Source organism: Gobio gobio (genome assembly GCF_949357685.1).
Source record: "Gobio gobio genome assembly, chromosome: 17".
Taxonomy (NCBI): Eukaryota; Metazoa; Chordata; class Actinopteri; order Cypriniformes; family Gobionidae; genus Gobio; species Gobio gobio.
Window position 1 is genome coordinate 6,160,357 of NC_137110.1, and position 19,074 is coordinate 6,179,430.

The 19,074-nt window shown below is 37.5% G+C and overlaps 1 protein-coding gene across 1 annotated transcript in view; it reads left to right on the plus strand.

Annotated features, from left to right (window-relative positions):
• The window catches only part of ptprt (protein tyrosine phosphatase receptor type T), a gene marked incomplete at its 5' end in the record, with an annotated part of 383,008 nt that overhangs the window by 136,715 nt on the left and 227,219 nt on the right, over nt 1-19,074 (plus strand). Inside the window, 4 exons of the mRNA XM_079841650.1 lie at nt 4,812-5,083; nt 8,337-8,418; nt 11,467-11,582; nt 13,790-13,964. Coding sequence (XP_079697776.1) covers nt 4,812-5,083; nt 8,337-8,418; nt 11,467-11,582; nt 13,790-13,964 — 645 coding nt within the window. The remainder of the gene's footprint in view (nt 1-4,811; nt 5,084-8,336; nt 8,419-11,466; nt 11,583-13,789; nt 13,965-19,074) is intronic.

Here is a 19,074-nt window from a genome sequence, read left to right on the forward strand (position 1 = left end):
CAAATCTGAATTTTCAGCATCATTACTCCAATCTTCAGTGTCACATGACCCTTCAGAAATCCTTCTAATATGATATATTTCTGCTCAATAAACATGTCTTATTATTATCAATGTTTGTAGCAACTTATAATGTAATAACTGCACATAATGTTATAAGTATTACATTATTATTGTAATAAAATGTTCATAATGTAATAATTTTCTTAAAATTTAATAAAATCTTGAGATCATAATGTAATAACAAATTTTACATGATTACACATGATCACATTATAAACTCACCAATTTTATAGGCAGGTTAAGACTGGGTTTAGATTTTTTTTAATTGACTTTAAGGGAATACTAATATTTTTTAAAAGCTATTACAATTATCACAATATGAAATGTTTTTAATGAAAAGTTTATAATACATTTCTCATGATGTAAATTTATTTATTACATTATGAGCTAAAGATTTTATTACGTTTTGAGAAAATTATTACGTTATGAACATGTATTACAATAATAATGTAATACTTATTACAAAATGTGCAGTTATTACATTAATGTTGAAAACAGTTGTGATTCTCTGATGAATATAAAGTTCAAAAGAACAGCATTTATTTGAAATAGAAAAATTTTGTAACATCATAAACGTCTGTACTGCCACTTTTGATGCGACCTTGCTGATTAAAAGTGTTCATTTCTTTTCTTTTTTAAATCTTACTGAACCCAATCTTATGAATGGTAGTGTATACATGATATTTTTAAAGTGTGTTTTTGTACTGTCTGAATGTCTCTGCGGATGCACAAAGCCATCCTGGTCTACGATATACGCCGTCACACCTATTGAGGCTCTTTCCTCACTTCCTTTTTATGCCTCCCTGTGTTTTTCCTCTCAACGTATTAGCTTTTCCATGGTATGTTGCAGATTACCGCCCTTGCTTGGCTCAATGGTAAATAAGTACTTTATTGTTCCCGGGATAAAACTGCCAGGCAGAAATGAGGAATGCCGTGACTTTATCAGACCGAGCAGCAGAGGGCCCAAAGTACAAAGACCTGCCATAATTGCATATTAAAGTGACAACTTGCAGAGTTTTTGCTATTTGTCATGTCGGGGGATCATATTATGATGGCGGGAATGTGACATTTAGTGCAAAGAGCTCCCTGTGGAAATACTCAGAGGGAATAATGACTTTCTAAAGCAAGTCCTCTCGGTACTTTGCAGCCACGCGCAGAAGAATCCTCTCAGAGAAAATGAGTTGAAATTGCCGCACAAGGGCCAGGCGTCTCGAAGATTGATGTGAATCGCACGGCATTCTGAAACTGCTTCTCAGATGTTTGAACCGATAAATCTTCCAATCAAGGGCGTTTAGACATAAATGAATTCACATAACATCTCTTCATATTAACGCAGAGGTGACAGCTGCCAACCAAGCGGCACTGAAGCGATACCTTATCGGCTTGCCTTGTGTGGCCCCTATGAAGATGCTTTACAGACTGTTGTTGCGCTGTCCTAGAAAAGCAGTAATGGATCCGTCTCGTCGTCGGTCTCGAAAACCATGTGTGCTGGTTATTAGTTGATGTCAACAACATTAAATCACCAGTAGTGTAGCTGTGATTCCGTGAAGCTTCTGAGGACTCAATTTTGACGGAACGTTTACTGATAGCTGAGAAAGACTCTCATATTGCTATCGATTTTCGGAACGGAGAAAGACAAGTGCTGCGTTTTACTCCAGAAGCCATTTTCATTCTGCAGTAAGTATTACTTAGAGAAATCTTCATCGCCATTGATCTGTGTTTATCTTTGCCCACGGTTCCAGGAAAAATGATTATCATCCAAATAGTGTTGCCCTTGAGAATGCGCAAGTATTTCTCGAAAAAGACTTTTAATAATATTTTGATTCACCCCACAACTCATTAAGAAATGAAACGTACAGCGAATGCGAGTGTCTCCAATGCATTGGGATTAATTGAAATCAGGTAATATAATTGAAGCAATTTAGAGGCTACATGTTTTTAATCTGTTTTCCTGCGAGAGCTGCGGCAACATCGCATTCTCGATGTAAACATTCATTTCCATTTGACATTCTCATGCAAATCCCACCGCAAGACCGTGCCAATCACAGCCATGTTTGTAGTGTTGTCATGCTTGTGCGGGCTGATTTATCAAGAGTGATTTGTGCATCCAACAGTCCACCTGGAATGAAACGTGTTGAATTATTTATCATAGAACCATTACATCCTATTTCACATTAGCTCAGCTTAAGACAGTGTAATCTACTGAAGCGGCCGATGGTGTGATTGAGGACACTCGTATTGACCGTGGTGGTAGGGCTGATTGCGTGCTTGTAGGTTCGCTCTAAATTGCCTCTCGGTTCAAAGGCCTCGTTTTGCCCGAACATATATATTGGCAATCATCAACGGTAGGGAATATATAGATGTCTGCTCGGAATACCTGATGGAAAATGCACGTGGGCCGAGAGGGTTGAATATGAAATGCAATCAGGCGAGTTCACTACCAGCCCGCTGTTTAGGGGGCCTTCGCTAGATTGGATCAGTGTGTGGAATTGATTGGCCTCATCCCAGGGCTCAAGGTTGTGTTGATTGATAGATGTGATGCGCCCAGGTCTTGTGGTCATGTCTTAGATAATACTTGTGATGAATAGGGTGTTATGGCGATGGCTTCCTCTGGCCACCTTGCAAATTATGCATGGTGATTTAGCACAGGTGTCAGGAAAATCGGGACCGATTTTGACCTACGTAGGTGATGTTTTAACCTAGCCCTTAACATATGCACGTAGCTTGACACATGCACACCATCTGGATCCAAAAAGCCTGGGCATTCAGAAGAAGCCGTGTGTTCTGATGAAATTACATTTTTGCAAGCAACGTATATTAATGAGTATGGCAGATTTTTGCATGTCACAGCTCAGAATAGTCCCTAGCGAAAGGAGCTGCATATGCACACAGCTTCTGAAATGAGTCACCTAGCCATGAACAGGCCAGCGGTATAATTGCTGTAAAAACACTGTTGAATGGCCAGAGGTTTGATTGATAACCAGGCTGTCACCTTTGTTAAGGCCGAAACCTTTTAACAGACATGAATGAGGTGAAGTCTTTTCTGGGAATGTTTTTAAGAACTCCAAATTAATTATATAATTGATCACAAAAAAAAGAAAAAAAAAAGCCACGTTTTGGCCTTGAGCTTAAATAAATGTTTTTCGCCGAAGATGAATGATTGGCACCTTGAAAGATCATTATTTTTGTATCCTCTAAAGCCCTCCACTCTTTCTTTCTAATGCAGTGCCGTTGTTAGTAGAGGCTTGTACAAAACCACTCATAAGTCTGTAAAATAGCATGTTGTCTCATAAAATTGGAGTAAAGGTGTCTGCAGAATCATTTCATAAATAGTGTCTCAGCACTTACAGTCTCAATGTGGTTTTATAGCAGGCAGTTACCCAGTTATGTGCTGTATTCTGCTTACAAAGGCACAAAAGACCATGAACATGATTGTGTTGTGTAAAATGACAGTGTAGCCTTCAGTGTGTGAAAGAGTATAAGATACTGAACATCAACACATCCTTTTCAGTTAGAGTTCTATAGAATAGTCTATTCTATTCTATGTAACAGTTCTTTCTGGTACTCGAATCTGATTGGCTGAGAACCATTTCCAGCCGTGCGATATTCTCCCAATATCAGCACAGGTACCGTTCCATTTTTTGTATCACTCCGCTTGCTGCGAATATCATGGCGGTCGTGCAAATCCACCATATTTGTTTTTACAAATATCAAGCATAGTGTCAGTTCTGGCAAGTCATGTTAGTCAAGCTCGCATCAGCTGACTGTCAGCTGATCACGTCTACCTATAGGAATACGATGTCTTTCACAGCATACATATGTTAGCTTGTTCAGTACTATCAGCTGCTATCGCGTTCTCCAGAGCTCATTTACCCTCCTCCATCCCCAGCTCCTCCTCTCGTCCAGTCAGGAGTTGGTATTCTGAGTCCCCCTGAATCAGACTTAATTCCTGAATTATTTTGTACATTAAATACTGACTGTAATTAGCCTGACAAGCCAGACCCACATCAAGATGTTGGGTCTGGGAACACACCATTGGCAGGGCTCAATCCGAGCGGCGGGATAAACGGTTGTCTTTCAAATTCCCTCTGCACCCAATAGGATAGCGCTACAACCAACCAGAGCAACGAAGAAGGTGAAGCGGAGCTAGTTGATAAATAAAACTTTCGCCGTATCCGGTCGGCAAAACTCTGAACACATCTTCCTTTCTTAAGAATGACTTCAGTTCCGTTCTTTCTTCTTTCCTCAAAGAAAAGCTGAAGCTGTCATTATGTTAAGCCCGCCCACCGACTCTATACACGATGTGATTGGCCTGACCAGAGTTTGGTTTTTCCAGCTCGCAAGCCAATGGAAAGTTGCTCGACTACCCTGGCTGCAAATTACATTTGCTGTCGCTAGGGTGCGTCTAGATTTCTAGGCTAGACTTTAATGATATCTGCAATACATTATCCATGCTAGGTTGCATGGATGCGCACAGAGTTTTTGTCCAGAACAGAACCGTATCCAAACAGTATGCTAATTGTCAATCATCTTTGTCAACCATCGAACTGTTCAATAAACACTATATCACGCGTGCCTACGGCAGAAACACAGCCGTGCTGATATACAGCCATATCGCACAACTACATATTGACTCTGATACAACTACTGATATTACTCATCTATTCTATGTTGTATTGCTTCCAGTTGCTTCTAAGTTAAGTTTCTGGGAGTTTTGTTGACCTATTGTACATTATGTTTTCGTCTTCTAGGTTCCTTCATGATGGTGAATGCTTCGGGTCGTGCATCAGGTCAGAAGGCCCACCTGCTTCTCCCCACACTAAAAGAGAATGACACCCACTGCATAGACTTCCACTACTCCTTGTCCAGCCGGGATGGGACGAGTCCCGGAACCCTTAATGTCTACATAAAAGTGGATGGTGGACCGCAGGGGAATCCCATCTGGAACGCCTCAGCACCCGTCACTGAAGGCTGGGTGAAGGCTGAACTCGCCATCAGCACCTTTTGGCCCAACTCCTACCAGGTAAGCATGACGTTAACAATGCCAGAGGATTGGCATATGTAAACCTATATCTTTAAAGGAATCTTCTGGTTTAGATAAAACAATTGACTTGACTATGCACTTACAATGGAACTGAAGTAAATGATTGCCCTCTTCTCTCAGTCATGATTAGCAAGACAACTAGCTTTTTTTAGCAGGATGAGCCCCATAGCAAGCACAGGTAAATGTACTGCAAATGTTGTCCCCTTGGCCACTGAAATAGACTAAAGTTTATTTTCTGCCTTATATTCGTGGTGAATGGCTCCAATTGAACTGCAGAGAGGGGCAGTAGATTGCTCTCTACTCCAATTACCACTGCAATCACTGTCCCCTAATCTCACCCACAAATGGCCCTGGTGAATAAGCTTTTAGCTGTTAATTTTAGATCTGTCTTTTTGCTTATTACCTCTCACTCTCGCCCCCTCCTTCTTTTTCTCTTTGATGCTTTACACCCAGATATCTCTCTCCCTCTGTCTGTCTCTTTTTCTCCTCTTCCTTCTGTCTATAGATTCACCCGTCAGTCTGTGGATTGAAATACTCTCATAAGATTAGCAGTGTAATTGAATTAACTAATGAGAAGAGCAAATATTTAGCCTGTGCTGGGAATACTGAACTTCTCTTGGCAAACTGCAGACCATTATTTGCTAAAGGCAATATTTGCAGAGGGCATCTATTTGATCAGCAGGCAATATCAGAGCTTTTGTGCATGTGTGTGTGGATTTGTGATTTTGCTGTGAATCTGACAGAAACAACAAGTAAATATTATCAATAAGCATAAATTACAATATGTATTTATTTATTTAGTATATTGATAGTAATTGCATATTGTAAATTATAGATGTTATAATTTGAATTACATTTATATTGCAATTTTTTTAAATAAAATAAAATATGATAAAATAAAACATTTAAATAAAATATAACCCATGTTCTCGACTGTGAGATTCACACTCTGTGTGTGCTTGTCCAAGTTTGTGTTCACCGAATGGCATTTCAAGTTTTTAAAAGCCCTCCCTTCTCTTGCTGAGTTGAGCTTAATAAATTATCTGTTAAATTTTGAGAACTAATATCTACTAGAAAATCTGCCCATGGGAGCATAAACTATACCAAAAAATATCCCACCAAGAGTTTGATTAGAGCAACAAATTTGCCAGATAAGTGGCCAATTTTGCCGACACGTATCTCTGGGTTAATTGATTTGTTTCCTGCCGTGATACATTTTAAATCGTAGGGTGCCACTTTCAATGTGACAGTGTTTAAAGGGTAAAGTTTTATGATATGCAAACGGAAAAAAAGGCAAATGAATTCTGTCTTTTTAAAAACTTGTTATGGTACATTTTGACAATTTTAAAGATCATTTGAGTCAGCCATAATGTTGTGAATAAATTATGAATACAGCAATGTCCTTGAGTAGGAGCAAGGCTGATAAAATTACGATGCAAAGGGTTTGCTCATTCGAAATTGAAAATACTGTCATTATTTGCTCAACCTCATGTCATTCCAAACCTGTATGACTTTCTCGAGGTTGAATACTCACACTGCTCTCTTGTAGGGTTGGGAATCGAGAACCAATCTAAACAGCAACACAAAGCTTAAGCTACTGAAAGTAGTTTCCACAACATTTCTGATCTGAAACGTGAAATTGTCTGGTTGTGGTTTGCGCAAAACACACACCTTCAGTCTCTATAGTTTCACCCTGAATATCATGGGGAGAATTGAATCTGGGCAAGATTCAGTCCCTTGACTGATCACAGTGAGGCCTTTTTGGAAAGCCAGGGACTATAGTGCATCCTGTGTCCAGGTTTTGGCATTCTAGTGCCAGTCCTTGGCAGCTTTGAGAGAGAGGGCATTGCTCAGACCACACATGTCTTCACCACATGGCATGTCCAGTATGCCATGCAGACCATGCCAGTCCCATATGTGTGCGCTCAAGACTTTCAGTGCAGATTATCAGAGCTCGAGCTTGTTAAAGTTTGGTGGACTCTGATTAGCTGTTAGTATTTTTGATCATGCATCAGTTGTTGTTATAGTTGTGGTGTGGACTCTGCTATTCTTTCAAATTCAGAATGATTTTTAAAACTATATCTTTATCGTTATGGTTATCGTCCTTGGTGTGAACAGGGGCCATTTGCATAAACATAGCAGCTAAATCTGGCCAACTAGCAATTACTCTTTTCAGATTCAAATTAGACAAATCTACCTTTTTATGTAAATGACTTAAAGGGTCACCCAACAATGAAAATTCTGTCATTAATTCCTCACCTTCATGTCGTTTCAAACCTGTAAGACCTTCATTCATCTTCAGAACACAAATGAAGATATTTTTGATATTTTTTTTTAGCTTTCGGACCTCCGATAGACTGCAACGTTATTACCACTTTCAAGGTCCAGAAAGGTAGTAAAGACATCATTAAAATAGTCAATGTGACTACAGTGGTTCAACCTTAATGTTATGAAGCGACAAAAATACTTTTTGTGCGCAAAAAAACCCAAACAAAAATAATGACTTTATTCATAGGGCTGTCGCGGTGAAGGAATGTCCCTTACGGTAATTGTGAGTGGCTCAATAGCGCGATATGCGGTATTACCGCCATTTATTTATTTATATTTATTACATATTCAGTAACCAATAAAACCACAACTAAACACAGCGTTGAAACAGGAAGTGAACAGCAGAGACTGCCAAAATAAGGGTCCACATAACAGAACATAAACCTGACAATAAGCTCATTAGGCTATTGTTATATGTAAAACAGTTAGTTTTGATCCTCAGATCTCATTTGACAAGAGGCTTTCTGCTGATATTTCACCAATATCGGCATTCCTCATTCTAGACAGGCTGTCACTCAGCGTAGTTACATTGTTACGCCACTAGGGACTAAAAAGGTATTAAACTGTTCATTCAACTAACACGTTCCAAAACGCTGATTCATTCAAAGATAGGGGGTGTCAGAAAGCTCTCGGATTTCATCAAGAATATCTTAATTTGTGTTCTGAAGATGAACAAAAGTCTTACAGGTTTTGAAGGAAAAACTATAACTAACTTGTAAGACTAGTCTAAGAAGTTTTACGCTACCGGCTACAGGCCTTTAGCACAGATCTCTCCTGTTGACATGGCAATTTAAATATTTTCAATCCTTTTCTTGCTTGAAATAAACAGACCATCTCAGTTCAGTCTGAAACAAGCTGAGTTGATTTAAACGCTTGGTTTCCTCTCCCCTCTTCTCTCATTTAGGTTATTTTTGAGGCAGTATCTGTACAAGGGCACCCCGGGTTCATCGCAGTGGATGAGATACACGTTTTGGCCCACCCTTGCCGTGAGTATACACACACACAGAGACACACACACTCAGCGCCTGCTTACTTTCACAGTCTTGGCTACGCTGTAGGAGTTCAGTCTGTCAACTACTGTGAAAAGCACTTCATGTGGATCGAGGGTTGAACAGAGATGGAAAAGGCCAGCAAACAAGCAAGTCTGTGGATGTGAGAGAGAGAGCGAGGGAGACAGATTGCAGAGCTGAGTGCTCAGACTTCAGGCCCCCATCATTCTTGTTATGACAGGAGAACTTTAGCCTTTGACTTCCATTGTCCTAGATCTCTCTGTCACTAATGCAAGGAAATTAGGTTAATTCCTATTACAGTAGGCAAAATAAACCTCTGGTCTTATTGTGCATGATTCATCATTCATGTTATTTCAGAACATTTTGGCTGGTTAATTTTTTTGTCAAAAGCATATTGTTTTTCATGGTGAAAATCCCATTTCACTCAGAATTATGTCAGATTAGTAAAATGTAAAATGGGTTGCGTTACATATCACGCCTTCATTCAGCTGACGTATTGCTTTCAGAGGCCGCATCCTTCAAAGGGCGTGGTCTTCGAAGGCAAGGACACAGCTATTGGTCGAATCAAGTGTTGTTAAATGGGACATTCTAGCCAGTGACGTTTGTACTGGACTTTTCTGAATGTTATATTCAACAAATATTTGAGTAATTTGAAACCTAATATTTGAATTTAAAAGTGCAATCTGGCATTCTCTGTCCAAAAAATACAGTACGTAGTAGGGATGCCACAATTCTCAATATAATATTGAACCGTTCGGTACGGCCTTCACGGTTCAATACGCGCCTGTGAATTGCGGTTTTTCTGTTTTGCATTCAATTAAGTATTTTTCTACAAATTGTATAATTTGCCTCCATCCCAATATACTGAACAACGCGACATACATTCACATCACGCGTTAGTGGTAGAGTTATACTCACAGAACACTGTAGTTATTCACAATCACGAAAGTTCAGTATTTGCATGGGTTTTAAAGCCTTGCCGGCTCATTCGCGTGCATATGCACTGTTTTAGCATGCGCTTCTCCGAGCGCGCGCACTTAAACGCTTGTCAAACACTTGATTACTGGACTAAGTAGTCTTACTGCGCTAATACTGTCAAATACACACAAAAGTTATATAAACACAGTCAGTTATGTCTAAAGTGAAAGTAAAATCGGCGTGTGTCTGTATATTAGATGCACGCAGGTCTTAAATTGTAAGCAGCGCAGCCGAGTGAACACACTGTCCTTAAAGGGACAGTTCACCTCTAAAATTATGTCATTATTTACTCACTCTAATATTGTTCCAAACCTGTATTAATTTCTGATTTTTGAGTGAACTATCCATTTAATGTTAATACAACAACAAAAGACAAAGAGTAAATCACTCACTGCTCTTGACTGAAAAACTTTAATACAGTAGCTTTAATAAGAATCATAGTGAAGTCATTGTAGTGTTTTATTTTTACATTTATTCATTCAATTTCATACTTAAATACTGCTGTACAGCTCTGAGCTGCCAGTGTAAATCTTTATATATATATATATATATATATATATATATATATATATATATATATATATATATATATATATATATATATATATATATATATATATATATATATATATATATATATATATATATATATATATATATATTATATTATATTATATACAATACACTAGGAATTCGTTTTTTTTAAGTAAAGTTTTAAGTTTAAGTAAGGTTTTTCAATTATTTTAAGTAAAATAAAGAAAGAATATTGCAATTAAAAAGTCTTTTTTCTCCTTAACCTCTTGCTGTTCCTGTCGCTTAAGAATAGAATAGCAAAAAACTGATGTGACAAGCCATCAGAACCGAACCGAAAACCGTGGTTAAAAACCGAGGTATGTATTGAACCGTGGACTAACTGTATTTTTGCATCCCTAGTACCTAGTAAAACTTTGGATAGGCTAGGGAAGGCCACTCGTTCTATCCTTCGTGGCTCGGGAAACGAAGGACACATTTGGCTGCATTTGAAGGAGCCTTCGTAGAACTGCTGTGATGCACACGGCCTTTGAATGCAACCTTCGTAGGATGAAGCCTCTGACTTGGGACACAACGACTGTATAGCAGCATGCAATGCACTTGACCTCCTGGTTTTTTTCCTCTTCAATTCTTCAATTTATCAAATACATTTTTTTAGACAAACGTCCAAAATGTACCTATAGAGGTGATAACTGAAAGCCAATGTAAAGTGAGTGTGACATTTACATGCATCATTAGCAGACAAAGCATCTTAGCATAATGGATCTTTGCACAATGGATAGTTTCATTTCACATGTTTAAGAAAGTGTACAGTGTATATTACACAGTATGCAGTAAGCTAGTATTTAATTCTACACAACCAAAATGTTTAAGAAATATAATAAGAGCTGATTTGAAAAGGCACAAATATAGATCTTATCGTGACTTTATGTGCCATAAGAATATGTGTGGGCAATTTGAAGATTTCATCACTAAATCTTAATGCTTTCCGTGTTATAGGAGAGGTACTAAAAAAGAAATCAATATTCGGAATTACTTTAATTGAAAAGTAATGATATTGCTTTTGTGCAGAATGCTTAGTGTGTTCACAGATAATGAAGCTGGCAGGGAGAGTGGGTGGAGACTGCTGTAGTGAGCTCCGTTAGTGCCGTTCTGTTAAAAGACAAATGCACTGTAAACCTCTATGCACCTGTACATGGAAAGGAGTCTACTGCAAACAGTATTAATTACAATGCAAGCTCCAATAAACTTCTTGTTTTTAGATGTTGATTCTAAATGTACAGTCAGAAAAAAACAGGCAGAAACCATGTTCACCATCATGAAACATATACAGGAGCTCAAAAGAGCATTTGGACACTAAAAAAAAAAAAAAAAAAAAAAAAAAACCCAGAATGCCATTGCATTAGATACACTGTGTATAGGTATGTATAGTTAGTGTAGTTAACCATCAGTGTCTATATGCTTTATATCATTTGCTTGGGATGTATTTGATGGTGTATGTGTTTGGTTTAATAGGCAAGACGCCACATTTTCTGCGGCTGCAGAATGTCGAGGTGAACGTGGGACAGAACGCAACCTTCCAGTGTATTGCAGGAGGCAAATGGTCACAACATGACAAACTCTGGCTACAGGTGAGTTACACACACGGCCAGTGTTGGGAAGGTTACTTTTTACGCTCTCCATTGACTTTGTATTGCGTGAAGCGGCCTCCTTGTCATTTTTGACTTATAACAAGAAACAGAACAATGTCTTAAAGCTGCTATGTGACAAAGTGTACAGCAAACAAGCTAAAAAAACCACAGAACTACGTTTTTATCAGTTGTCGACCCCAAAAAATGAGCGTTTAAGGAGACAAAAGGGGATACAGGCAATAAGACGTGAAGCATCAGCAGGAAGAATGGGTACATTTTGGGATCTACGATCATACGATCGATCTATGTGTGCAGTAAACATTTTTTCACTGTTAAGTCAAATATCCAAATGTCAGTTTTATATATGATATTTCCTGTCGCTGATTACGTTTCCCTCCAGTGGGTGTAGTTCTCAGTGTAATATAACATGTCGCGCTCTGTCTCAATTGCCTGTATCCACTTTTTTGTCCTTAAAGGTCCCGTTTTTCCTGATTTTTTTGAAGCTTTGATTGTGTTTACAGTGTGCAATATAACATGTGTTCATGTTTCGCGTGTAAAAAAAAAACAGTATTTTTCACACAATTTACTTATCTGTATACCGCTGTTTTCACTGTCCTAAAAACGGCTCGAAGATTTCCTTATTCTATGAAGTCCCTCCTTCAGAAATACGTAACAAGTTCTGATTGTGCCAGCGGTTCCCGTGTTGTGATTCGACAGCAGTTTAGCGCACATTGCCCGGAAAGGTCACACCTCTTACCATAACGGGGAGATGCATGTGCTCAAAGTACAGCGTCCCTGAAGGCCAAACAAAGGTGATTTGACTCCGGGATGAAAATAACAGCGTCTTGACGACATGGCGACAAACACACTCTACAAACGCAACCGAACGCAACACTTCCTCTTCGTTTTTTGGGTCGACAGCTTATAAAAACTTCTGGGGTTTTGGTTCGGGGTTGTTTTGATTGTTTGCTGTACACCTTGTCACATAGCAGCTTTTAGACATTGTTCTGTTTTTTTGTTATAAGTCAGAAATGACAAGGAGGCCGCTTCACGCAATACAAAGTCAAGGGAGACGGTTTGATTTTCTTCTCCCCCGGTGGGCGTGGTTTTCAGATTATGACGTGTGTCGCTCTGTCTCTATGTGGATTGATGTAATTGGCAGACGTGCAAATTTAAACAAGAGAGACAATCAAAAACATCAGAATAGCATTTAAATGGCCTTTAAATGGCCAGAGGCATCATGCACATAAAAATAGCAACAAATTAATATTATTCAACATATACTAGCTTTTTACAGAAAAGTAACTGTAGTTTAATGACACATTCTTTTCTCAGTAACTGTAATATAGTGTCGTTACATGTACACTAGTTACTCCCCAACACTGCACACGACCTCACACACATATGTTCACAAATAATCCCACACAAAGGGACAAGAACATACCTATAGAAACATTCATAGACACACCAAACTTGATTTGATTATGCATGCTCAACATGCTTTTTTAAATTTCTAAGCATCTCTATTATGTGTGTGCGTTTAAACGGATAGTTCACCCAAAAAGAAAATTCTATCATCATTTATTCACCCTCGAGTTGTCCCAAACCTGTGTGAATTTCAATATTTTGAAGAATGTCAGTAACCAAACAGCTAATGGGCCCATTGACTTCCATTGTATTTTCCCCATACAATGGAAGTCAATGGGGCTCAACTGTTTGGTTACTGACATTCTTCAAAATATCTTATTTTGTGTTCAGCAGAAGAAAGAAATTCACACAGGTTTGGAACGACTCGAGGGTGAGTAAATGATGACAGAATTATCATTTTTGGGTTGAACTATCCCTTTAACGTTCACACCATTTGCATCGGGAGGTTTTGAACCTTTGTCCCGAGACACACTGCTTGAGGAAACTTAATAACTTGTTGGAGATTTTTGTCAGCAAGTTTTCTAAGCCAGTGTCGGTGTCCATGAAGTCTTGGATAAAATTACTTTTTCCCTTGGCTGGAGACTATAAGCCTCCATCAATCCTGCACTACAGCTCTGAGACATGAAGATATAACACCAGTTCTCTGTGTACAGTCTGCTTTAAGAGCTCATGCCTCTGTCTTGATGTGACGCTATTGACCAACTATCTTTCAAGCATATTATGTGTGCTTATTATCAGTTATATGGTTTTGCAAGGATGATTATTTTCTTGTCTTTCAGCAATGGAACGGTAAAGACACGTCTCTCATGGTAACCCGTGTGGTGAACCATCGGCGATTCTCTGCCACCGTTAGCGTGACGGACACGTCACAGCGGAGCACCAGCCGTTACCGGTGCGTGATTCGTTCCGATGGAGGATCTGGAGTGTCCAACTACGCTGAACTGAGCGTCAAAGGTGCGTAAAATAAATCCTGAAAGGATTCATTCTAGTGGATTTGTTCTTTCCAAACGGTGATTGGGAATTTGTAATAATAATCCAGTTACTTTTGGGTCTATGAAATGTTCTTGTTTTCCTATAGTATTTGATAAGCTCTTCAATAGTCAAAAACTATTTTCATTGGTCTGTCTGATATTTGGCCACATTCAAATCTAGTTCTGTTGGCTGACAGCCATCCTCCTCATGTAGATTAGCCAATCACAGCAAACGAAAAAGAAGAATTGTTGGCTAGTTGTTTGGCTATATTTAAAAAAGGGCAAATATTAATACAAATCTAGATCTATATATTTCACAAATTTATAGTTATTTTAATATTAATATTAAATTAAATTAAATTATATTACACTTTAATAGTATGTTTATGTAATATAACCAAACAACTATTATAATTACTATTAATTAGTACTATCAATCGATTAAAAATAACTAATTATTCACACATTTCTTCTGTGGTTAATCACAATTAATCACACCTAAGATTAAAGTTTTTAACATATTTTTTTAAATTTCACATTTAATCTCCAAATTACTGTAGAAACAAAAAAAAAACAAAGACGGTATATTATAAATATTTGATCTAACTGGTAGGAAATATACAGAAATTTAATAAAGTTATCAAACACTTCACAGACTTCACTTCACATAAATTATAAATTAGATATAGATTAATCCTTATTAAAGCTACAAAGGTTCAGTGAGCAGTGAGTGGTTCTCTCTTTGTCTTTTGTTCTTTGATTTTCATTAATGACAGACATCACAACAGCAGGTTTATTAGGATGCTGTCGCTTTAAGATCTGAAGCACATGACACGGATTTGGATCTGACACGCATACGATGTCCTCAAAGCGAACATTTTGGCATATTTGTGTGTGTGTTTTGTCCGTTCAAGTGCGTTAGAGAACTCAATGAGGCCTTGCGCTGTCTGAAGCAGCTTTCTGTGTGTGTGTGTCACACAGACAGGAGATTCACAGACAGCACGTCAGTACAGATTTAAGTTCTTATTTTTGCATCGTATTGCGCTTGGATGGTTTAATAGCACTTGAATGAATGATAGCGTGATCATAAACAAACTGATGCTGTATTAATTGCATTAAATATTTTATAATGCGTTTAAACTGAAAAAATGCGCCAATTTTAAACTATTAATATTACTTATATTAAAATTGATATACATTATATATTTCAAATAAAATATCACAATAACAGTTTACTATTATTATTATTGTGCAGTGTAATTTATAATTTGCTCACTAAAATATAAATCTTAACTTTTATTTAGTTTAAGTTCAGTTAAGTTTGAAGTAAAATGACTTTGATTCATTGCACTTCTTGACCATTTTAACTGATTTTATTTAAATAAAAACAGTTTTTGCTATAACGATGCAAACATTTTTTTTACGATTACATTCTGCATTCTTGTCGCCTGCTGCCTGAAAAGCTTATATGTATGCAGAAAGTTTACTTTGATTTTATGCAAATTACTGTAGCTCACATTTCATAAATGTGTCCCAGTGTTCAGGGACATTGGCTTTCAAATGCTGGCATAGTTGAGAGAGGCTCACCAAAACACACACATGATACAGCCCACAATACAGCACTTATAACTGGCTTCATCCGTCAGCAGCAGGATTCCTCCTAAATTGTTACCCACAGAGTCTTCATTATTTCAGCTAGCATTGCTAACGACTAGCACAGAGGCCTTGCTTCTCTCTGTTTCTTAAGATAATGGGGTAGAGCCTCGGCTTCACTACAGAGACATTGTATCACAGAAATAAAGTGTTGGTCCATTTCAGCAAGGCTTGTTAGCGTGTGGTCACTGGACTTGGGAAAATTGCTAGCATCTGTTTGGCTGTGGCTGTGCTGTGTGTGATTAGCATGGCCAAAAACACCTTTAGTGGTGCTCTTTACTCCTGATAATCTTTGCCTGGGATTCAAGCATGTCTGCCCATATGGCACTTGGAAAGAAAAAAGGAGAAATAGCTCAAATCCAACAGTTTCCCACAGCTGTTTTTGGAAAAAGACATGATTAAACCCTTTAATCACTGCAGAGACATCACTGCTAATTGTCTTTAGTCTTTATTAGAAGGTGCTATTATTCATTTCAGATAGCAATAGATTATTTAAATTGGCTTTTTATAAAGTACTAGAACTAAGTGTATTTGCTGCACACAATTTGTCCATTTTGAGTTTAGACTGATATATTAACCCCCCCCCCCCTCTAAAGTTTCAATGTCAAATAAGATATATGTGGGTGCTGAGCATATTTAATAAATCTCATTTTTTAGAAATATGCTAAAGTTAATCTATATGCTTTGAACCTAAACAGAGGATTTTGTATTTCTGTGAAGTCATGCATAAAAAGCCATCCATATGTTGATATAATATGTGTCAGTGTCTATTCAAATAAAAAAAAAAGTATGAATATCTATGAATACTAATGAGATGACTGTAAAAAAAATATGTTTAAGGTAGACTGAGCAATAATTGGTGGATTTCAGATTTAATTGACTAATCATTTAAGGTGAAGTGTGTAATTGCTGTGGAAATTACAGAAATAATTAATGTTTTCAAATAGGTTTCCCACACCTCTTCTGCCATTAGACCGATTGTCCCGTCTCAAACGAACACTTCGAGAAGTCATATACGAGTGTTAATATTTTCTTATTGCTTAGGCTTCACTTTTGACTGCCGGTGTGGAACTTCTTTTCATTATATTACAGCATGAGGTGCATATACATATCTGACTTGCGTATAATTGTTAGTGCACATTAAACTCTGAATCAAGGCACCATTTGAAAAGAAATGAATCTTTGACTCCGACAGTAAAAGTAAGTTTAAGGTCTGAGAAACCTGCATTACAGTTCCCAGGTGTACCCAGCATGACAGCGAATCTAAAGCTTCTCTTTGCAGATAATTTAGCATTGCTGTCGCTGCTAGAGTGAACACTGCGGGACAGTTTCAAGTCCTTTATCTGCTCTGTAAGACTTGGTTGTCCCAGTATCATTTCGGGAAAAAAATTAAATGAATAGAAACTTTAGCTGAAGAACCAAGTAAAAAACCTAATTCAAACAACAATCATCATTCATTCAATTGCTTATTAATTAGTTTGCATATACTGTTCACAATTGAAATATGTACATTTTAGACTGTATGTGTGATGTGATTCATTATATGAATACATAGACTACCGTTCAAAAAAATTTTTTTATTTTTTTTTAAGAAATTAACTTTATTCAGCAAGGATGCAATAATTTGATCAAAAGTGGCGGTATCAATGTTTTTTTTAATCAAATAAATGTCCTTCTTTTGAATTTCTAGTCATTAAAGAATCCTGAAAACCTAACAGCAACTGTTGTTAACATTAATAATAATAATCAGCATATTAGAATAATTTCTGAAGAGCATGCATATGACACTGAAGACTGGACATAAAACAATTACTGACTCCAAACCTTTGAACAGTAGTGTTTGACTGGCTATAGCTTTCATGATATGGATTTCATGTTCAAATGGTCATAATGTCTTATTTGATGAAGCACAGTCATGTTATTTATTGAGCATTCATAATATTATCCTGTGATACAATGTTAGGCATCCAGGTAAATCATTTCCAAGGCTGCTGTCAAATCTGTCATTTCACGTGTTTAAGCAGTGATTGCTTGAATTACAAATTGTATTAAAGGTCACTAATATGTAAACGAATGGGCAGATTTTGTATTTCAGAGTAGCTACACATGTGCAACTAGGGATGTGCAAAACTACATATTTTTACATTTTGAATTTAGACTGATATGTACAGTATCCACTTTTTTTCTTCAAATTTTCAAAGTCAAACTTAGTGTATTTCAAGAATACCTGTGTTAATTTAAAGATTCAGCACTGATTAGCAGTTTATAGAAAGGGACCCACTTTATATTAGGTGGCTTTACTATGTATTACACGCAAAAAAAAAAAAAAAAAAGGTGCTATATGGCACTAAAAGTGGTTCTTGGCTCGTAATTTAAGTGCTGTATAGCACCAAATCTTGGTGCTTCAGTGGCTTCAGTGGTCACCGGTTCTTTGGCTGAGGTGCTATTGAGCAATTCTGAATAAGGTGCTATATAGCACCGCTACCATATACAGAACATGTTAAGATATGGTGCTATATAGCACCAAAAGTGGTTCCCCTATGATTACGACCAAGAACCACTTTTACTGCCATATAGCACCAATTTTTTTTAGAGTGCAAAATTTAAATTAATCATTTGATACAATGCACTTATTGTGCCATACATGTTTTTACATTGTACTTACATAAAAAAAATACACGCATGTTATTACATCTGTAATTAGATTTATAATAAAAAATTTGACACTTCCCTTACACCTGACCCTACCCTTAAACTTACCCATACCACCACACCTGTCCCTAACTTTACCCGTATCCCACCTCAACATCAGCAAAATTGTTTTGCAATACAATAGGAACACAATAAGTACATTGTACTAATATTCTTATTTAAGTACATAGTACTTAAGGCCACCTAATATAAAGTGGGATGCTTAAATTAATCAATCAATTTAATATTCCGTATATACCTAAACAGAGGAACCCAAACAGTGGTTTTATTGGGCACAAAACCAAGCAATGTACAGAAGTTTAGTATGTGAAACTGTGTATTGATTAAGAGTATTATCATTTGCATATATTGGCTGTTTTCTGTGACTCATCCAAACATATTTTCTTGTACAGTGATGACCAATCTTTGTAGTATTAGTATGCGTCTGATTAACATGCTAAATATAGAAGCTAACAGAAGTGTCACTTATAGTGGCTGCAGGATTTCTCGAGCTGCATGATTGTTGCTTACTTTGCCAGTGTTCACTGCCATCTGGCCTTGCCGAGCATGCCCTGGGAGGGGTGTTTTGCGATGGGGCAATATCCCTCAGGCTATGAGCGCCTCAGGTGCTCAGAGGTTCCAGTGTCATCCTGGGAATCCAGAGGTGTGTGGATGCGTCTGGATATGTGTGTGATTAGTGGAGCCAGCAGAGGGGTGATGTATAACATCATTTCCCTGGGGAAATGAAT